We start from the raw sequence: 26,924 nt of genomic DNA, 5'->3' as shown, positions 1-26,924 counted from the left end.
TGTTCCAAATGGAGTTTTGTGAATTATCTTCACTTGGTTGTTGAATTGCAGGTAGCCTTTGGATGCTTTTTAAAAGGTGTAGCTTATCTAGCTTGCTTTTCTCTGTTTTGGTTCTGGAAAGTTTGCATTAGCTTGCTTTATCGCTTTTAAGGAGAAATATGCCTTAAGACTCATATGTTGTTCTGTGGTTGGAGGAGTGCTAAACCAAGTTATATTAATATAATATTAACGTGATGAATAATTTTGTACGTATCAGACTATTATTATGCTCTATGCACAATCCAGTACTGTGCTTTGAAAGTAGCATGAAAAATTTCTCTGTATGCATATTATTAGGATTTCTTGGACATTGTCAGTTTGGAGCTAGGATGTTTACTTGTAGACACCATAGTACTTTGATTTCTGACAATTTGCTCATCATCAATTTCGTCTACAACTTTTTTTCAGAACCAGTTTTTTATAACAGGCCTTTTGGGAGATGATATAATCCGGAACCGTGTTTTGGAAGCACTGTACCGCCGAATTTTGCGAGCAGACAATGAAAAGAAATGTTTCAGAGCAATTATAGTTATACCTCTCTTGCCTGGATTCCAGGTATTGTGGTGAATGGATGACTATATTATTCCATGTTATGAACAATTCTATTGATTCTCTGATTCTTCAGGGGGGGCTAGATGATGGAGGTGCTGCATCTATAAGAGCTATACTGCACTGGCAGTACCGCACCATTTGCAGAGGACAGAGCTCTATACTGAAAAACCTATATGATGCAATTGGTCCTAAAGCTCATGATTATATTACATTTTATGGCCTCAGATCTTATGGAAGATTGCGTGATGGTGGCATTCTTGCCACTAGTCAGGTAAAACCTCCAACTATTCTGTCTCACCTCCTTACACATTTCTTCTGGTGATTGTGGCATGTTTTTGCTTCAGTTCTATTTTGCATGTGATATGTGATTATTCGTGACAATTTTATATTCTTATTATCGATGAAGTCAATGAGTTATCATAGTACATAAGTCAAATGTAAAAGTTGCATGTCAGGTCTACGTCCACAGCAAAGTGATGATCGTCGATGACCGTGCTGTTTTGGTTGGATCTGCTAATATAAATGACAGAAGCTTGCTAGGGTGCAGAGATTCTGAGGTATGCATGCATATATCAACAGTAGTCATTTCATTTTCAACGCTTGATTGCACCAAGTAAAGCCACAACTTGTGGAACTGGAAGGGTTCTTCTTATCCATCAAATGCTATGCTGCTTGGTTGTTTCTCGTACTCCTTTTTCTATTAGAAAGTAGTTTCATACTATTAAAATTGTATCAAAGGCGACCTGATTCTGTAGTTCGAGCCAATAATTTTATAAACTATCATGTTCTAAGTTTCATTAGCATGGACTGATCCATTCTCTTGTAGAGTTGAAAACTAGGGTTCACTTTCCTTCACTCACTCAAGTAGGAAAATTAAATTATTGTTTATTTTGTTTTTCACTCGCTGAAATAGGCATATTTTTTACAGAAGCTCTTTTTCAATCAAAGGAAACGGAAAATCTTATGGTGTCTCTTCAATAGAAAATAGCGAATGAGCTGATTCCATGAGCCATCTATCTCAAACATGATGGTTCCTTATACTAAGATTGTCAATCTAGTGGTTGCGACCACCTTTATATTGGCATAGACATCTCCCGTGTTGAGCACCATGCCGCTGTCCATGGTTTCCGATCATTGTCTGATCTTATAATCCTCTAAAAGATGATAATCATAAAATAAATTGCTAAATCTGTTTGGAAGATCGGGTAGCGTATATCATTTCTCACTAACATGTCAACTTGGGTGTTCTGTATGTCATTTACTTTACTATTAGGGTATTGAAACTGCACCTCAAAGTTACAGGACATGGATAAGTGTATGATTACACAGTAGGATTATGCACATGCACAAAGATGCTCTCTCTCTCTCTCTCTCTTTGAATTGAGAGCCTCATCACAATATGAAGAAAAGAATATAAATATATCTGTATTTGCAAGTGGAAAATGAAAACAGTACCATACACACAGAGGCACATGTATGTATTGGAAGTACCCATGATACCTGAAAGGAGCTCCCACTGGTACCCCCATGTTAGACATTCTCAAGGTAAGCATCAAGGCAGGAATATCGTGTCACTAACTCTAGAATGACGTATGAATCTATCTGGCTCTTCATTTCTTAGATGTTTTATCTTACATCCATCAATTTCTTAGTATTCCACACAAATTTGATATTGTTTTCCAAATTATTCCACATATTGCTTCTTAAACAATTCTCCAAACTGTTTCCTACTTTCTTCCTACTTCCTGGAACCTCTGAAAATTTGAAATTGTTGCTTCTTACTTTTGGTTCTCAGCCTGCTTCCTGCTGTGGCAACTATTCACCTAGCAATCAACTTATTAAGATGTGAGAGCTGCATAATTGAACTACTGTAGGTTTGTAACTTTGTGTTGTTAACAAGTTGTTCCTTGTGTTCTGGTGCTAGATTTTGTCCAACTTCTTCTACATTATCAAGCTGTTCATATAATTTGGTCAGTGAGACTAGTCATGCTTGTGGGAAAACCACACCCAGGTGACGACTGGCCTAGGTCTCATACTTGAGACTAGGCTTGGTTTAAATTGCACTCAGATCTGACAACAAGCTTGCTTGTGATGTGCCCATTAAAAAGATTTTCTCCCTAGCCATGAATCTGGAACTTGGCCTGATCATAGATGGGGGCCAGTGGAACTCAAGCCCCGATAAACAGCATTGTTGGTCTGCACTGACCTGGTTCCCACAGACCAACACAGACTGTCAAGATCTGACATAGACTAATGAAATCCTCATCTACTTGAGTCTGGACTTGCATATTTTTTGCTTGCTTAGTTACTGCTACACATGAACCATCCTTTGAACTGAAAAAAGGCTGCATTCATTTAGTTAGATTTACTATCAATTTTGGGATATGATTAGTTAATTGAACCATTTCATGTCTTTGCATCTACATATACATCCAACTCTACTAATACAAAATTTAGATAAAGGAAAATAGCTACAGATGTTGATGCATTGGATTCGGGTCAGATGTATACATAGATTCATGAGCCAATCGCGCACACACACACACACAAAAGAAAAGCAAAGGGATAAATCTTTTTATACATCAGGTGAAATAGCTTGAGTGCAGTTTCTGTTTCCTGGAATATTGACCTTGACCTGTGAAACTTCACAATATAGTTTGTTTCTGATAAAACATTTTGATGCTACAAATTTAGCTATGTTCATTGTCAATATGGATTCCTTTGATGCATATGGAATTGTAGGCTTAGGCCCTTTTTATGGTTGTTCTTTGATAAATTGTGAAATTCTTTTACTTTCCAGATTGGTGCACTTATTGAAGATAAAGAGTTTGTTAGATCACATATGGACGGAAGCCCATGGAAAGCTGGAAAGTTTGCTTATAGTCTTCGCACATCATTGTGGTGTGAACATCTTGGTTTGCATCCTTCAGAGGTTAGTCTAATATAATTTTAGTTTTATTTTTCTTTTCTTTGCTGTTATATATTTTACAATAACTATTGATTCTTTTGTTGTATATCCCTAATAAATAGGAGTAGTCTCTTGTGTCATACAGTGAGCACATTGAATAGTACTTTGAGATTTTCTCCTCCAGTGTTCTATGCATGGTTTAGTTCCTACAATTCAGATTTCTTTTTCTTTGGGAGGTTGCACTGGAATAAAAAAAGTGGAAATAGTGAGAGAAGAATGGAATTTGATTTTCTTTAGGAGGTTGTACCAGAATATAAAACTTTAAAGAAAAAAAATAGTCATAGAAAAGGCTTCCCATCTATCCGTATGGCTTTGTACCTTTTTCTTTAGAGAAAAAAGCTAGAAGATTGCTTGAACACATCCATCTTTGCATTGAAAGATTGAGTCTTAGTAGTGTGAAAAATCCTTTTAGACCCGCATTTGAAAAAGGGAGAGGGGAAGCCGGTGGTCCTAGGAGAGGCAGAGAAAATACACGTTTAGGAGGTGTTTGTGTAACGCCCCAAAATTTCGACTTGTGATTTCGAAAACCTTACCGAAAAACCTTTCAAAGATTTAAAGTTTAATATTTAAAAACAACAGCGGAAGACATTTAGAAAGGGACACAAGTCAACAATCCTGGGTACGTTAGCTGAAAAACCATTATTCACATGTACAACATCTTAAGGCAATCGATTAAAATCTGCAGTTTATTACAAAATGGGTCTTTTATTCCAAAGTTCAATAAATCTAAGAAAAACTCCAAAAAGTCCCAGAGTCAAGCCGCCAGCAGAAAGAAAATGAATCTTGATCCACGTTGCACCACGCCATCGGCCGCCAGTGAAGTCCTACTCCTCACCTGCCCATGAAATGGGTCAGTTTCATAACAAACTAGTAGGTGCACGAACAGATAAGTAGAATGAAAATAAAACAGGACATTCATGAGATAAGCAATTATGATATTTAAGCAATTAAAGCAGTTGTAGTCTATTCTAGCAAATGTGATAAGTGCAAAGAGAAGCAGTGTAAGTCTCAGTCATCTATATCTATTCATGAATATCTTATTTAAGTTCTCATATTAACTGGCCTGTGGGTACGCACAGACGCGAAACGTAGAAACAGCCGAGACCAATCCGGGGGTTTATTATGTCAGGTGTTTTCATTAACCCGGATGGCTGACTGAGTCCGCTCCTAAGGGGACGGTCAGTGACCAAGAGAGTAAATCCCCAAAGGCATTCGTGGCCCATGGATGCATCCAACTTCTGCAGAAGTGCCTGGGAATTACCACCTAGGATTATTTATGGTAATCCCCATTCCCCTAACTCCGATGACTGGGGAAAACCGAGTCTTTTGCCCGTGGGGTGGTTGTTAACAACCTGTCCATCGGAGTCTTTGTACCATCTATCCTCTCCCTTGATGAACCGTGAAGATCGAATGGGTACGACGGGGGTTTCTTAACCGCCGCCCCATCCTACATGCTCTGGTCCCTTAGACCCACTCGAGCATCTTGCCTGTGAAGGCGAAAATGGTCATCATTTATGTGATCTCAGCAATGTGCTAATTGCACTCATTGAGGTTGCTACAACCTCCTTAACCTACCATCGTAACCCACATGGGACGTACTTGTCCAAAAGTACGATCATACCTTCCTAGAGGTACAACTACGATAAGGTTTTATGATTTCTTTGGTTCCTACATGACATGTTTTGCTTTTCTGAGCAATTGGCCCGTGGAGGCCGATATTATTACATCCAAAACAATAAAGTGTAAATTTCACACTTCAATACACTCCATGATCTTACATAAAATTCATACCGTACTTGCCTTAAGGTTCGATTACAATAGCAATTGCAGTGCATTCGGAATCTATTCACAAAGTCTACCTTTAAGTATGCAGTTCCAGAGGAGTAATCATGCAAGATAGACAATCATCAGTTAAGTAATCTTGCACGTAAACAGGCATGCCAATTAAACTACTTGATGAGTCTACTAAAAGAATTTACATTATGCAATTTCAAATGAATCACAAAGAGTAAACTTTGACCAGTCAATATTTCTTCAGATACACAAGTATGCAAATTAACTATTCTACCTCAGAAGTCTTATTTTATTTTGTTCATACATACTATTTGTGCGACTTTCCCCTACCTCGGGATGTCTTGCAGCTGCGTGTGCCTACGCGTGTAGATGATACGAGGCTCGGGCCGCGGAGCCAGAACGAGGGTCCGATGCGAGGTCTGCAACAGTGCTATGTTAATAATAATGCGGAGCAAAAGAAAGACAAACCTGCCTATAGGAAAAAGAGAGGCAGCCGGGGTGTGCCCCTACTGGCCGAAAACCGAAAAATGACAAGGGGCGGGCCCTTGCCTGCAGACAGCAACGGGGCGACGGGGAATGAGCCCCTGTCGACAACTACAGAGGCGGCAGGGGGTCAGCCCCTGCCAATCGCAAAGAAGCGGCAGGAGCTGAGCCCCTGCCGGCAAAATAAATGTGGCAGGGGCTGAGCCCCTGACAGAAACAAACAAGTGACAGGGGCTGAGCCCCTGCCAGCAACAGCCAAGTGGCAGGGGCTGAGCCCCTGCCTGCGAAAATGAAAGTGGCAGGGGCTCAGCCCCTGCCAGCAACAATGAAAGTGGCAGGGGCTCAGCCTCTGCCATCAACAATGAAAGTGGCAGGGGCTGAGCCCCTGCCAGAATCGATTAGGTGGCAGGGGCTGAGCCCCTGCCTGCGAAAATGAAAGTGGCAGGGGCTCAGCCCCTGCCAGCAACAATGAAAGTGGCAGGGGTTGAGCCCCTGCCGGAATCATCGAATCGGCAGGGGCTGAGCCTATGCCGACTGACACAAGACGGCAGACAAAGAGGTGCCGCAGGGGGTGACTGGACCCCCGCCGGCCCTTCGACAGCCCTACAAGAAAAAAAAAAGGTGAAGAAAGGTGACAGGGGCCTGAGGGCACCCTGTCGACCCTCCGAAGGGCACAGGGGACGTGGGAGGGCACGGCAGGGGCCATGCGCCGCCTGTCGGCCTCCCGGCGAGGAGACAGAGGGGGGGGGGGGAAAGGAGGGAAAAGGGAGGAGAAGAGAAGAGGGAGGAGCGTACCTGGGAGCGGTGGCCGGCGTCGACGACAGGGCGCAGCGAGGGAGGTGACCGGCGCGGAGGGGGGAAAGCTCGAGAGGGCTGCGAGAGGGGGGCGAGACTCCCCTCGCCCTCCAACCTCTCTCTTAAAGGCGAAGGGGGGCACCGGAAGGGGAAACCCCTGGTGGGTTTCCCAAATCTTCCCGCAAGAGAAGGGGGAGAAGGGGGGTGGGTAGCGGCGCCTGAATGCTCGGGTTTTTCTTAAAACCCTAACATAAAAAGGGGCCCGGGTCGGGTCCGGACCCGACCCGGCCCGGGTCCAAACAGATTTTTTTTTTTATGGGATTTTACATCCTACCCCTCTTAAAAGAATTTCGTCCGCGAAATATCTATTATCTTGAAGAATCAAAATACAGGTCAGGATATTTTTCCCTGATATCGTTCTCAGGTTCCCAAGTACATTCGTCAATCCCATGATGTTGCCACCGAACCTTTACAAATGAAATGGTCTTTGATCTAAGCACTTGGTCACGACGGTCGATGATCTCCACTGGTCTTTCTTCGAAAGTCAAGTCCCCTCTAATGTCCACATCATCATAATGAATGATATGCGATGGATCGTGAACATACTTCCTCAACATGGATACGTGAAAAACATTATGGATCTGAGCATACTGCGGAGGTAACGCCACGCGATAAGCTGCTTCTCCAATTCGCTCCAGGATTTCGAACGGTCCGACGTATCTAGGACTCAGCTTTCCCTTCTTCCCGAACCGAAATACGCTCTTCGTCGGAGATACCTTAACAAAAACCATCTCACCAATATCGAAGGTAAGCTCTCGTCGGCGTCTATCTGCATAGCTCTTCTGCCGACTCTGAGCGGTACGGAGTCGTTCCCGAATCATCTGTACTTGTTGAGTATAGTGTTGCAAGACTATAGGTGCCTCCAATTTTCGCTCGCCAACCTCGTCCCAGTAAACAGGGGATCGACATGGCCTCCCATACAAAGCTTCGTATGGGGCCATCCCGATGCTCGCATGGTAGCTGTTGTTATACGCGAACTCCGCCAAACTGATGTGGGAATCCCACTCTCCCTTCTAGTCCATCATACAGGCTCGAAGCATGTCTTCCAAGGTTTGAATCGTACGCTCCGACTGCCCGTCCGTCTGAGGGTGAAATGCAGTACTAAACTTTAACTTTGTGCCCAACGCCAACTGAAGTTGTCCCCAAAACCTTGAAGTGAATCTAGGATCACGATCGGAGATAATCGAGACTGGAACACCGTGCAATCTCACAATCTCTCTAACATAGAGATCAGCGAGACCATCTAACGATTGATTGAGACGGATAGGTAGAAAGTGAGCCGACTTGGTGAGTCTATCGACGATCACCCAAATCGCGTCATGCTTTCTCCGCGTCCTCGGAAGACCGACTATAAAGTCCATGGTAACATCTTCCCACTTCCATAGAGGGATCTCTATCTACTGCATGACCCCACCGGGTCTCTGGTGCTCGATCTTGATTTGCTGACACGTTAAACACTTCGAGACATACTCAGCCACGTCTCGCTTCATACCGCTCCACCAATAACTGCGTTGCAGGTCCTTGAACATCTTCGTGCTACCCGGGTGAATTGTGTACCTAGACTTGTGGGCTTCCGCAAGAACTTCATCTCGAAGAACCGGGTCATCAGGAACCCAAAGGCGCTCCCTCAACCATATACTTCCATCCTCCTTCAGACAAAAAGGTGTATCTGCCAATATCGCTTGAGCCTTCAACTTTTCGTAGCGTGCATCAGTCTTCTGCCCATTGATGATTCTCGCTAGTAGCTCAGGTTGAGCAACAAGGTGGGATAAACCGATTGAACCTTGAGTGATTGCGAAAGGTTCCCATGAGGCTAGGTCTTCGACCAACCTCCATCCAGCAAATAAAGCATTAATCGAAACTTCCGGTGCTTTGCGGCTGAGGGCGTCAGCCACGACGTTCGCCTTTCCTGGGTGGTAGGAGAGGGTGAAGTCGTAATCCTTGAGGAATTCAAGCCAACGCCGTTGTCTCATATTCAATTCCTTCTGTGAAAATAGGTATTTAAGGCTCTTATGATCGGTGAACGCCTCAAATTGCTCTCCATACAGGTAATGCCTCCATATCTTCAGTGCGAACACCACCGCAGCTAACTCTAAATCGTGAGTTGGGTAGTTCTTCTCGTGAATTTTAAGTTGTCGAGAAGCGTAAGCGATCACCTTCCCATTCTGCATCAGCACGGCCCCTAGGCCTGACCCAGAGGCATCAGTATAAATCACGAATCCGCCCTTACCAGAAGGTAAGGTCAAAATAGGAGCACTGGTAAGTCGCTCCTTCAACAACTGGAAACTCGCCTCGCACTTCTCGTCCCATAAGAATTTAGCCTCTTTCTTCAGTAACTTTGTCAGGGGTAACGCAATTTTAGAAAAATCCTGAATGAATCTTCGGTAGTAACCTGCTAGTCCAAGGAAACTCCTGATATCACGCGCGTTCTTTGGTTGTTGCCAACCAAGCACAGCCTCCACCTTTGCAGGGTCCACGGACACTCCGTCTTTAGAAATAACGTGTCCCAGAAACATGACTTCCTCGAGCCAGAATTCACATTTAGAGAACTTGGCATACAACCGTTCCTTTCGCAAGGTCTCCAACACAACTGTTAGGTGCTCTCGATGTTGCTCTCGACTTTCTGAGTACACCAAGATGTCGTCGATGAACACGATCACGAAGGTATCCAAAAATGACTTGAACACCCTATTCATCAAGTCCATGAAAGCTGCGGGGGCATTGGTCAGTCCGAACGGCATGACTGTGAACTCGTAATGTCCGTATCTCGTCCGAAAGGCCGTCTTAGGAATATCCTCATTCCTAATTCTGAGCTGATGATATCCAAACCTAAGATCGATTTTCGAGAAAACCTTAGCCTTCTGCAACTGATCGAACAAGTCTTCGATACGCGGCAATGGGTACTTGTTTTTTATTGTGGCCTGGTTGAGCATTCGATAGTCGATACACAACCGCAAGGTCCCGTCCTTCTTCTTCACGAAGAGCACAGGAGCTCCCCAAGGAGAAACGCTGGGGCGAATGAATCCCTGATCCAACAACTCCTGCAACTGCTTCTTCAGCTCCTCAAGCTCAGCTGGCGCCATCCTGTAGGGTGCTTTGGAGATTGGTGTCGTACCTGGTAGCAATTCAATATTGAATTCTACCTCACGAGACGGTGGAAGTCCCGACAGCTCTTTAGGAAAAACGTTGGGGTAATCGCGAACAACATCTAGCTCACTGATGGGAATGGGCATTGGATCTGACTGGATAACACTAACCAAAAAGGCAGTGCATCCCTTCCGCAAGAAGTTCTGTGCCTTAAGTGCCGAGATCATCCGGCTTGCTCGAACAGGTCTGGGAATTCTGAATTCTACTCTCGAAGAGCCTGGAGGTGATAAAACGATCTTGCCATCACGACAAAAGATCTTGGCATGGTACTTGTGCAACCAATCCATGCCTAGGATGACGTCAAATTCAGTCATCTCCAGCAGGATAGCACAAGCAGGCAAATGCCGCTCTGCCACAACTACGTCCTATTCAGGTATGAAAGTGGTGCAAACCGTGTTCTTCCCAACGGGGTTATACACGTCTAATGCATTATCAAGCGTTTTTACCGTTATATGCAATTTTTTTACGATTTTTTCTGAAACAAACGAATGTGTGGCACCACAATCAAAGAGTGCAAAAGCTGCTTGATCAGCAACAAGAATGGTACCTTGAACGAGATCCCCTTTGGTCAATTGATCGACCGTGGCTGCATAAACTCGACCCGGCTCTCTGCCACTGCTTGGTTGTGCTCGCTGTTGTTGCTGATGAGGTGGTCGAGGAGGCTGAGATACGTTGCCGGTTCGCTTGAGGTCATCTGCTGCTTTCTTCCGGCAGTCGCGTATGAAATGGCCCATCTTGCCACAGTATAGGCATCCGCCAGTGTCCCGCGGACAAGATTGTCCCACATGAGGCCTCTTGCACCTGGGGCAGTTATCACTCGACGGTTGCCTGGGTGGTGGAGGGCCCTGTTGTCGCTGGCGTTTTGCTGGAGGAAACTGTTTCTTCCCTGCTTCAGTCTTCACTGGAAAAGGTGGTCGTTGCCCTGGGCCGCCGGAAAATGTCTTCTTCTGCTCACCACCTGACGCGGTTGACTTCTTGGCTTGCACACTTTTTGAACGCTCCCAATCCTCGTTCAGTAGGGTGGCTGCTGCTACTGCCGCCGAAAAAGTTGCGGGCATGCTGGTGAGAACCCTATGCCTGAGTCCTTCCTTCAGTCCGCGAATAAACTTCCTGGCCCGCTCATGATCATCCTCGAATAGGTGAGGACAATAGCGCTCCAACCGTTGAAATTTGGCGATATAATCGTTCAAACTTAAGCTGCCCTGGCACAGCTCCAGAAATTCCACCTTCTTCTTTTCCCTCGCATGAGGAGGGAAATAGTTTCCGAGAAAAACCCTTCGGAAGGCCTCCCACGGAATCACCTCAGCACCCGGAAACTGCACCTCCCGCGTAGTGTCCCACCATTCGCGAGCATCGTCCTTCAAACGAAAGGACCCGAACATCGTCTTCTTATCATCAGGAACGGACAACACTTGGAACACCCGTTCCACCTCTTTAACCCAACTCTCCGCCAAGTCAGGATCAACCTTGCCAGAGAAAGTAGGAGGGTCCAGCTTCAGAAATTTTTCATATGTAGCGGTTGGTGCATTCCCAGCAAGGGAACCCGGATCCTGATGGGGGCGACCCTGGTTACGAATCGCCTCAGCTAAGGAGTTGAGGGTATCCATCATGAATCCCCTCTGTTCACGCAACTCATCGGCCATGCTGTGGCTTGAGTTTCCCGCCATCCTTAAAAGCAACCAAGATAAAAATCAAAAATACTGAAGACGTACCAGTAGGCATAAGTATAGAAACAAAGGCAATAACATAAATCTTTATTCCGAGAGTCAAATATTTAGAATCCAGCTGTGCTGGTACATAAGCAAAAGTTATATTCCGCAGTTATAAATGAGTTCACAGACTCCAACAAAACTAGGTGCGTGCTACCTCCCCTTAGGGACGACTAGAATACTTCTTAAGATATTCCCTTCTATTGCCTGTGCGCCTGAATCTGCGCTTAGGGGTGAAGGGAAGTGGCTCATCGTAGGAGGGCTCCTGCCCGTAAAGGGGCGTCGCCGGAGTATATTCCTGTTAGCCAAGGCTATAATCTGAAGAATCCGTCGCAGGTGTATATGTGGGTGATACACCGCCCACTGGGTCTGCCGGAGGTGGCGGTTGCTCGCCGGCAGTCGAAATTGCGATCTTGTCGTCATGCTCAGCCTTGTGGAAGCAAGCATCCATGGTGTGGCCTGTTTCTCCGCAGAAACCACACTCCTCTGCTAACTCAGGGGGAACAAAATCTCCCGATGACTCCTGTGGTGTCTGATGGTGCATCCGAATGTGTGAAGGCACGAAACCACCTTCTCGAGCATGCACTTCAGCCCATGTTGCTGCCAAGGGTATCTGGTAGGCGATCGGTAGTGAGAAGCCTTGCTCATCCGTAAAAATGGGTAGAGGAGGGCGGTTAGCCCAGTAACCAGCCCCGAACATCTCACGTCCGCCCCTCCCCCTTACGGAACGACCACGTACACTACGCGTGCTCCTACCGCGAATACCATTAAAACCAGTAACTGGATCCATATATCCAACGGTACTACGAATAAGACAAGAATATCATTTAGTCTAAACATGCTATGAAATATCAAAGGTTTACTTACAACGCGATGGGATGCTCAATAGTCAAGATTCACTTCTTTCTAACCTGGCTCTGATACCAAGTTGTAACGCCCCAAAATTTCGACTTGTGATTTCGAAAACCTTACCGAAAAACCTTTCAAAGATTTAAAGTTTAATATTTAAAAACAACAGCGGAAGACATTTAGAAAGGGACACAAGTCAACAATTCTGGGTACGTTAGCTGAAAAACCATTATTCACATGTACAACATCTTAAAGGAATTTAAGAAATAAGGCAATCGATTAAAATCTGCAGTTTATTACAAAATGGGTCTTTTATTCCAAAGTTCAATAAATCTAAGAAAAACTCCAAAAAGTCCCAGAGTCAAGCCGCCAGCAGAAAGAAAATGAATCTTGATCTACGTTGCACCACGCCATCGGCCGCCAGTGAAGTCCTACTCCTCACCTGCCCATGAAATGGGTCAGTTTCATAACAAACTAGTAGGTGCACGAACAGATAAGTAGAATGAAAATAAAACAGGACATTCATGAGATAAGCAATTATGATATTTAAGCAATTAAAGCAGTTGTAGTCTATTCTAGCAAATGTGATAAGTGCAAAGAGAAGCAGTGTAAGTCTCAGTCATCTATATCTATTCATGAATATCTTATTTAAGTTCTGATATTAACTGGCCTGTGGGTACGCACAGACGCGAAACGTAGAAACAGCCAAGACCAATCCGGGGGTTTATTATGTCAGGTGTTTTCATTAACCCGGATGGCTGACTGAGTCCGCTCCTAAGGGGACGGTCAGTGACCAAGAGAGTAAATCCCCAAAGGCATTCGTGGCCCATGGATGCATCCAACTTCTGCAGAAGTGCCTGGGAGTTACCACCTAGGATAATTTATGGTAATCCTAATTCCCCTAACTCCGATGACTGGGGAAAACCGAGTCTTTTGCCCGTGGGGTGGTTGTTAACAACCTGTCCATCGGAGTCTTTGTACCATCCATCCTCTCCCTTGATGAACCGTGAAGATCGAATGGGTACGACGGGGGTTTCTTAACCGCCGCCCCATCCTACATGCTCTGGTCCCTTAGACCCACTCGAGCATCTTGCCTGTGAAGGCGAAAATGGTCATCATTTATGTGATCTCAGCAATGTGCTAATTGCACTCATTGAGGTTGCTACAACCTCCTTAACCTACCATCGTAACCCACATGGGACGTACTTGTCCAAAAGTACGATCATACCTTCCTAGAGGTACAACTACGATAAGGTTTTATGATTTCTTTGGTTCCTACATGACATGTTTTGCTTTTCTGAGCAATTGGCCCGTGGAGGCCGATATTATTACATCCAAAACAATAAAGTGTAAATTTCACACTTCAATACACTCCATGATCTTACATAAAATTCATACCGTACTTGCCTTAAGGTTCGATTACAATAGCAATTGCAGTGCATTCGGAATCTATTCACAAAGTCTACCTTTAAGTATGCAGTTCCAGAGGAGTAATCATGCAAGATAGACAATCATCAGTTAAGTAATCTTGCACGTAAACAGGCATGCCAATTAAACTACTTGATGAGTCTACTAAAAGAATTTACATTATGCAATTTCAAATGAATCACAAAGAGTAAACTTTGACCAGTCAATATTTCTTCAGATACACAAGTATGCAAATTAACTATTCTACCTCAGAAGTCTTATTTTATTTTGTTCATACATACTATTTGTGCGACTTTCCCCTACCTCGGGATGTCTTGCAGCTGCGTGTGCCTACGCGTGTAGATGATACGAGGCTCGGGCCGCGGAGCCAGAACGAGGGTCCGATGCGAGGTCTGCAACAGTGCTATGTTAATAATAATGCGGAGCAAAAGAAAGACAAACCTGCCTATAGGAAAAAGAGAGGCAGTCGGGGTGTGCCCCTACTGGCCGAAAACCGAAAAACGACAAGGGGCGGGCCCTTGCCTGCAGACAGCAACGGGGCGACGGGGAATGAGCCCCTGTCGACAACTACAGAGGCGGCAGGGGGTCAGCCCCTGCCAATCGCAAAGAAGCGGCAGGAGCTGAGCCCCTACCGGCAAAATAAATGTGGCAGGGGCTGAGCCCCTGCCAGAAACAAACAAGTGACAGGGGCTGAGCCCCTGCCAGCAATAGCCAAGTGGCAGGGGCTGAGCCCCTGCCTGAAATAATGAAAGTGGCAGGGGCTGAGCCCCTGCCTGCGAAAATGAAAGTGGCAGGGGCTCAGCCCCTGCCAGCAACAATGAAAGTGGCAGGGGCTCAGCCCCTGCCATCAACAATGAAAGTGGCAGGGGCTGAGCCCCTGCCAGAATCGATTAGGTGGCAGGGGCTGAGCCCCTGCCTGCGAAAATGAAAGTGGCAGGGGCTCAGCCCCTGCCAGCAACAATGAAAGTGGCAGGGGCTGAGCCCCTGCCGACTGACACGAGACGGCAGACAAAGAGGTGCCGCAGGGGGTGACTGGACCCCCGCCGTCCCTTCGACAGCCCTACAAGAAAAAAAAAAGGTGAAGAAAGGTGACAGGGGCCTGAGGGCACCCTGTCGACCCTCCGAAGGGCACAGGGGACGTGGGAGGGCACGGCAGGGGCCATGCGCCGCCTGTCGGCCTCCCGGCGAGGAGACAGAGGGGGGGGGCGGGAAAGGATGGAAAAGGGAGGAGAAGAGAAGAGGGAGGAGCGTACCTGGGAGCGGTGGCCGGCGTCGGCGACAGGGCGCAGCGAGGGAGGTGACCGGCGCGGAGGGGGGAAAGCTCGAGAGGGCTGCGAGAGGGGGGCGAGACTCCCCTCGCCCTCCAACCTCTCTCTTAAAGGCGAAGGGGGGCACCGGAAGGGGAAACCCCTGGTGGGTTTCCCAAATCTTCCCGCAAGAGAAGGGGGAGAAGGGGGGTGGGTAGCGGCGCCCGAATGCTCGGGTTTTTCTTAAAACCCTAACATAAAAAGGGGCCCGGGTCGGGTCCGGACCCGACCTGGCCCGGGTCCAAACAGATTTTTTTTTTTTTATGGGATTTTACAGTTTGTTTCTCCCTAATTCATATAAGGAGGTCCTTTATCTCTCGAGGTGTGAAGCAAATGTCCTGTGGGAAAGAACCAGCAGCCCCCAACATTTTTCATACAAAACCGTTGTTTTTATATGAAAATGTTGTTGGACATGCGTTTTGCATGAAAGAGGGATCCCAGCCTCTCATGTGTAACAACACACCCTTAGTGATGATAAAGAAAACTCGTGTTCCATTGTGGAAAAACTCGACACACCAATGGACAATATTAAATACTTGTAAGCCTAAGTTTAGGGAAAGAAGGATATCCACTCTTCTTTTTCTCGTTTTTCTTTTTTTTTTCCAAGAGGAATGGAGAAACCATTCCCATAGAAAGAGATCTAGTTGTGTTGGACTATGCCTGCCATACCTACAGTTGCTTCTCCATCAGTGTAAAATCATGGCATACCCCTCGACCCCCAGGGAGACACTTTCCTTCGCCTTAATACTGGAAGGGGGTGCCCACACAAGGACTCCAACTTGGGATAGGGGGATATCTCCCTATCCATGAGACCGGAGACCATGTTGACAACCCCTTAGGGTCTAGGATTTCCACTCTTTCATGAATGAGAACTCCCAAAAAAGGAACAGGAAACCATTATTATTGTGGGCTTGGGTCTATCTTCAACAACATTGTATATGGAAGTTGAAAATAATTGGTTTGTTTTTATTCAGGATGTATTCACACAGCGGCAGGTGGTTTTTATGTTTTTGCATGAGATGTTCAAAGAGCCATGTTGGTTGTAATGATCATTGTTAGTTCTAGATTACTTTCTGTTAAGTATTTGCTTAAATTAATTTATTCTGAAATCGGCAGTATCTATGTTTTGCTACTGTAAGTGCCCATGGTCTTAAATATTTTGTCATAATGAATCAGTATACATGTATACATGGAATTCTAACTACTTGTCACTTATATATGTAGCATCTTCTAGGGCTTGATTCCCCTGTTTAATGTTCATGTATTTGCTGGTGATTTGGTAATTTGGCAAATGTTGTATCGTATCTTGAAACTTGTTGTCATAGGTTCATTATCATGTCTTATTTTGAAACTTATCTGCCATAGGTTCTCTTATGGTTGACTTTAGTAAGTACATTGAGCTATTGGAAACATATATTTACTGCAACTAGCCTTGCTCTTAATTCTTCTCTCAGATTGCTAGAATCAGGGACCCCGTGATTGACACAACATACAGAGATATCTGGATGGCAACTGCAAGGGTGAGATTTACTTATGGTTCTTGAAATATGGTCTGCATCCAATAATTTTACCTTTTTCAGATTTTCCTTGAAATTGTTCTGGTTTACTTTCCTCATCTTGTCATTCTTGATAGGCTTAGAGGATTTTGATAATGGCATGACTGAATATGCATGTATAGAGGTTTATCCATAGAGATCGTTGTTTGTGTGCTTGTACCCTTTCTTGAGACTGTTATCCTGCAAGTCTCTTTGAAGTTTACAGGAAATGGCTAATGGTTTTTCCTGATCAAGGTGAGATGTTAGAGTCAGTCTGCCACTGGTGGGGAAAAACAAAGGAAGAAGAAGAGGAAGAAGACAGAGTGTTGAAAGTTGCATTGCTTGTAGGGATGTCAAGGGTATGGGTTTGGGTCGGATACCCGACCAACCCGAACCTGTTTGATCGGGTTTGATATGAAAATCTTGACCCGATTATAGATTCAGGTCGGGTTCGGTTTTATATATTACCCGATCGAGTTTTTATGGGTTAAATGGGTATACGTTGGAAAATGCATGGTAAGTTCTGAAAGGCATTTAATGAGGCAGGATAACGTGTTTCAAAGTTGGAGGATAACATGTTTGACTTGTTATGTAAAGTGTACCCTTGCCAGTGTGAAACTGCATGTAAAATAACAGCATTACCCTCATGCATTGGATACATTCTCCATGATAATAATGCCAATGTAGAATTTTTTTTTTAACAATATAGTCCATTCAGCAATTTGCTCTTTTTTTCTCCAATGCCACGTCATCTATTAACAGTTCCTCTTGAATGTTGCAATTCAAACTATCGAGAATTAATTATATTAATCGGATTTGTATCGGGTTTCTGAATTCATTATATTAGTCGGATTCAGATTTGATTGCAGTAATTTTACTGTTAAGATGTGTATATAATATATATATATTATATATATATATATATATATGATTGTTTTCTAAATGTAATAGGTGAAAATAATTCAAAATATCAGATATTTGATAGCCAGCGCAATGACAATTCAACAAGAAATAGAGAAAAGGAGAAAGTGAGAGAAGGAGGTGCACAAAAAACGGCAGCCACACACAAATGTGTGTGACCTAATCTCTTTTATATGATTTGATATACATTAGACATAAACCTTTAAAATACAAATAAATTACAACATGCCATTACACAATGTAAAACATGATTATAATATCAAACACATGGATCTGGATTGGATCTAGATCCAATCACGCCTAATCACGTCTTATCACCCTCTCTCAAGTTGTGCATGGTCATGTACCATGGACAACTTGTTCTTTAAAAACCAAAACTGATGTTTTGTTAGGCCTTTAGTAAACAAGTCGGCAACTTGACTTTCTGTTCGAATATGATGAGGCTCAATCTCTTTATCTTCAACCTTCTATCTAATGAAGTGTTGATCTATCTCAATATGTTTTGTGCAACCATAATGTATTGAGTTATAAGCAATGTTAATAGCACTCTGATTATCACACAACAAAAGAGATTGAGAAACTCCTTCCCCTAGATCAGCAAGACGATGTCTGACCCATGTGGCTTCAGTCATCCCTGCTGCCGTAGACCTGTGCTCAGCTTCAATAGCTCTTTGTTTCCTGCTACTCCATGACACTAATTTTTTTTCAATAAATATACAATACCCAGAAATAGATCTCCTTTCATCTGGATCCCCTGCCCAATCCGCATCTGTATAAGTGATGATTTTGTGCCCCTTGTTGTCAGGCCAATTCCTTTGATAAAGGAGACCATCTCCAATGGTTCTCTTCAAAAATCTTAAATTTCTTTTCACAACTTCAACATGACTAGTTTTTGGTTCGTGCATAAATTGGGATACCTGATTAATAGAATAAACAATGTCTGGCCTGGTGAAGGTAAGGTACTGAAGCATCCCAACAATGCTCTAATATCTAGTTGGATCACTATATAAGTCTCCATCATTAGAGCTCAGCCTTTGATGCAAAACACTAGGCGTGTTTAGGTGTTTACAATCTGTCATTTTTGTCTTGCTTAAAAGATCTAGGGTGTATTTATGCTGTGTAAGAGTTAAAACATCACATTTTCTATCAACCTCAACCCCAAGAAAATATCTTAAATCACCAAGATCTTTCATCTTGAAATTTTGCATCAACAATCTCTTTACTGTCTGAATTGCTTGTAAGAATTATGTCATCAACATATATAAGTAATAAGGTAGTAACATCTTTATTCTTGAAAATAAACAGGGAATGATCAAGGGAGCATCTTCGAAAACCATAATTTTGAATTTTGAGAGAAAAACTCTCAAACCAAGATCGATAGGTTTGCTTCAATCCATAAAGTTCTCTTTTCAGTTTGCACACATAGCCCTTGGGATGTCTTTCAGCATATCCAAGGGATTGTTCCATGTAAACTTCTTCATTCAGGTCTCCATGTAAAAATGCATTTTTTACATCTAATTGACTCAACTGCCATCCATAATCGATTGCCAAAGATATAATGATCCATATTGTTCTCATCTTAACCACGGGACTGAAGGTCTCATCATAATCTTGTCCATATTCTTGTATAAAATCTCGTGCCACAAGTCTTTCTTTATATCTCTCAATACATCCATCAGGTTTGTATTTAATCTTATAAACCCACTTGCACCCCACAACGTTTTTCTCCTCGGGTCTAGGAACAATTTTCCAGGTTTGGCATTCATGTAGAGCCTTCATCTCTTCATTCATAGCTTCTATCCATTTATGAGATTTAATGGCCTGATAGAAGTTGATAGGTTCATCATGTTTTTCAACTTGTGACATAAACAACTAAAAATCCATGGAAAAATTATCGTAGCTAACCCACCTTTGAATGGGATGACATATCCTTTCTGATCTTCTTAATGGAGGTTGGCTCATATTCTGCTCTGCATTATCTGAGACAGGATTTCTTTCTCTTCGAACATAGACTTGACCAGAGAATCGTTGAATTTCTTCAGGTTTTTCATTTTTTGAAGTACGTGGAGGTTCGAGAGTCTCTTCATTTGAGCTTAATTCTTCACAAAATGGTTGACAAGTTCCCCCTTCACTTGCAAACAATTCTTCACTCATGCAGGGATCATAAACTTCAACATTTCTAGGTGAATTTTGTTCTTGAGACAATGACGTGCTCTCAAAATTCTGTTCATCAAACAAATATAACATTCCTGGAAATCTTGATGCGTGTAGTTGCAAGGTCATAACATCTATATCCTTTATACTCATTCGCATATCCAACAAACCTGCACTTTACGGCTTTATCCTGAAACTTATTTCTCAGAGACTTGTCAACATGAACATAACAAACACAACAAAAAATACACAAGTCATTATAATCAGGATGTTGGCCAAAAAGAGTAAAATAAGGAGACTTGTCTTCTAGAATGCCCATGGGCAAACCATTAATCACATGAATTGCGATGTGAAAGGCTTCTGTCCAAAGATTAATAGGAACATTACTATCATGAAGCATGCTCATAGCACTCTCAACAATATGGCGGTGTTTTCGTTCAGTCACTCTATTTTGTTGAGGCGTATGTAGACAAGACACTCGTCTATTTATCCCATTACTTCGAAGAAAGTCATTTGAAGAATATTCACCTCCACCATCACATTGGAAATGTATAATATTAAAAGAAAAACAGGTTTTTACAAGTGCACAAAAGTCTTGGAATAATCTAAATACTTCAAACTTGTGTTTCATGAAATACATCCAAATGAAGCGAGAATAACTATCTATAAATAAAACATGATATTGACTCCCAGATAATGAATAAATAGCAGCTGGTCTTCATACATCAAAATACACAATTTCAAAAGCTCTTGAGGCTCTTTCATTAACAAGATTAAAAGGAAGTGCATGATTCTTGCATAATTGACAACTTGAGCACTTTTTAAGATCCAAAACAGGGTACAGACAGGACTCTGGAATCAAATTTTTTGACTCAAGTTTCTTAATAAAACCACGACTATAATGACCCAAACGACTGTGCCACAAATCTGGCTTATTATATTGAAAAAGACTGTAGACATCTAAATGACAAGACTTAAGACTCTGTGATGCTGGTTCCAAGCAAGAAGACTTCAAGGCAGAAGGTGAATGAGTAGAGGGATCCTCGAAGATGTACATGTTTCCTTGTCGCTCCTCTTTAGCGAACGTTTCCGTTCGAAGATCCTTGACATGCACAGAAGAGAGAGTGAATTCGACAGAAGAATTTGTATCATAACAAGTTTTGATACAGAGACAATATTTTTTTTAATGTTAGGAGCAAGAAGAACATTGGATAAACTAAGAGAACTAAACAAAGGAATTTGTGCACTTCCAATATGAGTGATGGGATGATCTGTGCTATCTCCTGTGACTATGCCACTTTTTTTGAAATAAGGGGGTAAGTTCGAGAGCTTACCAATATTACCTGTAACATGAGTGGCTGCTCTGAAATCCACATACGATTCTCCTTGCTCGTTCTGCTTGATAGTCATTTGAGATAATGCTACTAGCAAAAGCTGCTGCATGTCTCCAGTGGGCTTTTGTCCTTCAAATTCTTTTTTGTTTCCTGCTTTGTTGTTCTTCCCTTTGTTTTGGAGATTAAACCAGCAGTAAGCTTTCACATGTCCTTTTTTATTGCACAAAAAGCATGTAGGCACTCTCCTCTGACTCCCTGCATTAAAATATCCTAGTGAGTTTGCAGTAGGAAGGATGCCACGACCTCCCTGTCCAAAACGGCCACGTCCTCTACCGCCTTGAAAACTGTTACCCCCACGCCCAACACCTTGAGACATGTCTGAGGCCAGAACACTATGGGTATCTGTATGTTCACCACCTTCTGTCATGTTCTTTATGCTCATCTCATACTGAAGAAGTTTGGTTTGAAGATCTTCAAAACTAGGCAATACAGGTAGGAACCGACAAGGATGTAGAGAGAACATGGTATTCTGGACCTAGTCCATTAAGAGTTTGTTATACCTTTTCCTTGTCAGAAACTGCACTTCCAACAATAGCAAGTTGATTTGTAACTGACTTTACCTTGTTTAAATACTTCATGACCGACATTGAGCCTTTCCTAACTGTCTGAAATTTCCTTTTTAAAAATAAAACTCTTGCCTCTGAAATCTGAGAGTATGTCTGTGCAAAGCCTGTTTCATAGTTTGTGCAATCGTACAATCATTTGGTATTGATATCAACACTTCCTGTGATAGCGTGAAAGTAATATATGCAACCGAAGCAACACCTTTATCATCCTTCATTTCTTGTGAAATAAACTGTAGTGAGACTGTAATCAATCCATCCAGATGCCCAAACAGATCTTGGCTCCTTATGAAAGGCCCAAACAGATCTTGGCTCCTTATGAAAGGAACAACTTGCCTCTTCCAAGTCAGAAAATTAGTGTGGTTAAGCTTTTCGGAGACAAGATGACTCAGAAAATTTGAAGAGAGTCCAGCGTAGGTAGAAGAGTCCATTGATTAAAAAGAAGAAGTGAAATAAGATAAAACAAGGGGAAGAACTGATTCAGTCAAGTACTAACGTGCAACAATCAAAATCAGATTCAGCCAAAAGACAGGGAAGAAGGAAAAATTTATGCAAATTGTGCCCTTTTTTATTAAATAGGCACTTCTCCTTACACATTCTGATCCCTGTTATCAGGCCTAGCTAACACAGAAAAGCCGCTGCTAATATATAAACTGACTGAATATACGAGAAGTCGAAATGAAAGAATAATAATACTCCAACGATAAAAAGATGTCAATACAAAAGGTAATATTTCAGAATGATCGACGGATGAAATAAAATAAAATCTGGTTTAATACCAGAAAAGACGAGAATTGCAGTTTAAGATTTTCGCAAAACACGAAACACAGATTTGACGTCAAATAAATTTGAGTTTTAGATTGAATATTTGACGTGAAAGGGAAATATATGCTGTTTTGAAGAGAGAAACCCACAAGAGAACATAATGACTCATTTGACGTCAAAATATTTTGAGTTTCAGATCGAATACTTGACGTCAAAAAGGATTATATGCTATTTTGAAGGAAAGAATTCAAAAGAGAACGGAACGACGAGAAAAGAAGAAAAGAGGGTTTAGATTCTGATAAGAAGATCAAATTTCAGATTTCTATGGGCATACCATGGTTGCCAGTTGAGGAAGCGGGAGCGGGAAGCGATATGGGAAGCCGGAAGCGAGGCACTTTCAAATTTTTAGGAAGCGGGAATCGTGGGACCACTTAGGAGCGAGTCGGGAATCGTCTCGGAAGTGAACCGAAAGCGACCTAGGAAGCGAAAAAAAGAAAAATAAAAAATTAAAAATACAAAAAATTTGAAAAAATGGGGAAGCGTGATGGGAAGCGCACTTCCCATTAAAGGAAAGCATGTTTCCCATTAAAGGGAAGCACACTTCCCATTTAAAAGTGGCGCTTCCCTGTACGCTTCAGAAGCGCGACGTTTTGCGCTTCCGAAGCGTGCTTCCCCTTTTACCTAGGCGCTTCCGGTAACTCTGGGGCATACCTTTTGGAAGAAATCCACCACACACAAATGTGTGTGCCCTAATCTATTTTATATATGATTTGATATACATTAGACATAAACCTTTAAAATACAAATAAATTAGAACATGCCATTACATAATGTAAAACATGATTATAATATCAGACGCATCGATCTGGATTGGATCTAGATCCAATCACGCCTAATCACTGTTAAAATATAAAGTCCATATATATATATATGTATATATATATATATAGATACATACACACACACACACACACACACACACATATATATATATATATATATATATATATATATATATATATATATATATATATATATCCTATATAGTTGTATATTTTTTTGTAATACTCGATAAGGGTAAATAGGTCATTTTTAGTTTTTACGCATATTCACTTTAAGAATATGATTGTAATTTATTTATTTTTTCTTTATTTTTCCTTTTTTTCTTTTTGCTTTTTTCATTCTTTTTAACCATTGGGGGGCCCACACAATAAATGTTGGGCCCCTCCAACGGTCACAATTGTGACCGTTGGAGGGGCGCCAACGTCTATATGTGGAGCCCCTCCAGGGTCTCCATGTATTATAAATAGGGGTTGAACCTCATTGTATTTCTTAAGCTTTGAGCCAAAGCTCTCTCACTTCTTCAATAAAGATTTATATTTTTATGCCTTTGTGTATTTGGGTTCTCTTGAATGTGTTGTGCCTTTGTGCACATTTGTTCCAAGTATTATTATTGTGCCTTTGTGCACGTGTTTCTCACTAAGAACTTAGTGTTCTTATGTTCATTGTCTCTTTGAAGACATTTTCACATGGTATCAAAGCTTGGTTTTTAGAAGAAAAGCTTTGGTATTGCATCATCTTGGTGGTTTCCTCAAAGAACGTGCCTATTCTTCTCTATCATTCTTTTGGCACAAGAAGCTCTTGCAAATCATTTCAAGTAAAGCGCAATACATCGAGTAAGCTCAAAGAAGACCCGTTGTGGTAAGATTTCAACTCTTGAAGACTCTTTCATTCTCATTAAAGGCACTTCCATGGGGGAAAAGGATTCTCACTTTTCCTTAGGATTTAAACTCAATGGGTCCAACTATCATGTTTGGGCCGGCAATATGGAAGCCCATATTAAGGGAAAAGGTTTTTGGGGCTACGCCAAAGGCACAATTCCTGAACCCGAACCAAAAATCACCATTATTGAAAAAGGTGAAATTAAGGTTCTTGATGGGGAAGAAAGAGAAAAAGCCTTTGAAGAATACAATAAGAAGCATGAAGAGTGAGAAATGAAGAACTATAAAATCCTTTTATGTATTTTTTTTCCACGGTGGAAACAAGAATAAATGTCAATATTTTGAAATTTAAAAAGGCATTTCAAGTTTGGGATTATCTTGAGAGGATATATACTTCAAGGGATTTATCTCATAAATACTATCTTCAAAAAAAGACATTGACTCTCCAAAAAGGGGAAATGTTCGTTAGAGAGTATTTTTTGCCGAATTATCATCTATTTGGGATGAACTTGCTCTTCAAGAACTCAAATGGAGTGGAGAAGCTATTGAACTAAGGCATATGCAATTGGAAGAAGATCACTTTTTCAATTTTTTGAATGGGCTTAGACCCGAATTTGAACAAACTAGATCCTCGCTCTTATCTTTCTTTACATCTCCACCTTTAGAAGATGTTCTTACTAAATTGAGTGGAGAAGAGACTAGATTAGGAATGAATAAAATCAATCAAAGTGTATTGCCCGCTCCTTCACAATATGAAAATGAAGGAGCTTATGCTGTTTCTATACCGAGGAATAATGTGAAAGCATATAAACTCCCTCATTTTAACAAGTTTCAAAATCAAAATCAAAATCAAGGAACAAGAGAGAATGGTGGTCAAAATGGAAGAAGAGACTATAGTAAAATTATATGTCATTTTTGCAAAGGACCGGGACATATTAAATTGGTGTGTCCTAAGTGGAAGAAGATGGTGGCTATGTTGACTATCTTTCAACCACACAAAGAGGAGGGTCTATCTACTTCAAACAATGGAGCATTGTCTCTAAGCCAAATCATGGAAGCTCTCCAACCTCTTCTCAAGGGGTCCGTCTCCGGGGCCTCCATGTCAACCTTCTCTCCTCCTGATTAGATTCTTTGTCTTTTAGATTCAGGTGCCTCATTTCATATGACTCCAAATATTTTTGCTCTTTCCGAATACACAAAAAGATTATCTCCCTCTTTTGTCTCAACCGCAGATGGTGCTTCTCTTGAAATTAAAGGAATTGAAAATTTTGAAAAACAAGGTTTTTTTATTCCTAAAGTTAGATTTATTCCTAAATTAAATTTAAATTTACTTTCGGTTTCTCAACTATTGGATCATAGGTATGATACCAAATTCTCATCAAATAAATGTTGGATACAGGATCGCCGGTCCGGGAAGTTGATTGGTGAAAGCTCTAGGAAAGAAGATCTATACTACATGAAATTTCTCCAAATTTGAAAATACACTTTTTGTAACATGGCCCAACATAAAGATATAAATGTTTGGCATAAGCACTTTGGTCATCCCAATATCATCAAGCTTTCTTATTTACATTGTGTTAAAAATCTATGTAAAGACAACTTCACTTGTAATGATTGCATTCTTGGAAAAATGAGAAGCTTGCCTTTTGGACAAAGAACCATGTTTATAACTAAACCTTTTGAAATTGTGCATTTAGACGTATGGGGACCGGCACCCGTTATATCTAAAGGAGGATTTTCTTACTGTCACTTTTGTGGATGATTATTCTAGATTTTATTGGATATACTTTCTCAAGCATAAACATGAGGTCTTTTTGACATTCAAGACATATCACATGAGGATAAGAAATTAATTTAATGGTAAGTTAAAAATTTTTAGGATCGATTCTGGAGGAGAATATCTCTCAAATGATTTTAAGAATTATCTTGAAACTAATGGAATTATTCATCAAAAATCATGTCCCAAAACACCTCAACAAAATGGTTTAGTCAAGAGAAAACATAGACATATAGTTGAGACCACTAGGATTTTACTTATCTCTCAAAAGATCCATAAAAGATTTTGGACCGAAGCGGCTCTTGCATCTGTTTATCTTATAAATCGTCTTCCTTCAAAAAATTTGAATAAAATATCACCTTTTAAAATTTTATATCAAAAGGAACCCGATTATAATAGACTAAGAATTTTTGGATGCAAATGTTTTGTTCATACCTATAAAATTGATGAACTTTTACCCAAAGCCATCCCTTGTGCATTTCTTGGTTATTCGGAAACTCAAAAGGGATTTAGGTGTTATGATGTCAACAATGACAAACTATATGTTTCTAGAAATGTTACTTTCTTAGAAAACTCAAGTGGTTTTGAAGAATACAAACCTAATGAAGATAATGTCGATTATTCCTTGTTTGAATTATTATCTGGAAATGAGGATATTTCTAGTGATGATGAAATGATATATGATACCCCTAATAGTGATTTTCAAGAAAGTGAGAGTTCTCCACTTCTTGAGCAAACTATCGAAGAAGGAATATCTAATGAACCAATCACGTATTCACATAGAGATAGAAACACTTTTAGAAGTTCAATTGAAAAATATAGTGAATCCAATGAATCTTCTTCAATAAACAATGCTCGTAGAACCGAGAGAACTAGGAGAAACCTGTCTAGATTTATATCTTATGAATCCTTCTCACCTAAACATAGAGCATGTTTTAGCGCCATTTATTCTTATGTGGAACC

The 26,924-nt window shown here is 41.7% G+C and overlaps 1 protein-coding gene across 4 annotated transcripts in view; it reads left to right on the top strand.

Moving 5' to 3' along the window:
* The window catches only part of LOC149846167 (phospholipase D zeta 1-like), a 170,830-nt gene that overhangs the window by 101,808 nt on the left and 42,098 nt on the right, over positions 1–26,924 (top strand). For 3 of the 4 annotated variants that reach the window (XM_089996220.1, XM_089996219.1, XM_089996218.1), the window contains exons 14-18: positions 448–594; positions 665–862; positions 1,047–1,148; positions 3,392–3,523; positions 16,586–16,651. In XM_089996220.1, the coding sequence (XP_089852346.1) occupies positions 448–594; positions 665–862; positions 1,047–1,148; positions 3,392–3,523; positions 16,586–16,651 (645 nt within the window). Of the gene's footprint in view, positions 1–447; positions 595–664; positions 863–1,035; positions 1,149–3,391; positions 3,524–16,585; positions 16,652–26,924 lie in introns of those variants that run through there. The other variant, XR_016430259.1, reaches the window with a different exon arrangement.

Source organism: Nuphar pumila, chromosome 2 (assembly GCF_984573655.1).
Source record: "Nuphar pumila chromosome 2, dmNupPumi1.hap1.1, whole genome shotgun sequence".
NCBI lineage: Eukaryota > Viridiplantae > Streptophyta > Magnoliopsida > Nymphaeales > Nymphaeaceae > Nuphar > Nuphar pumila.
This window is presented reverse-complemented; position numbering and strand designations above follow the sequence as displayed.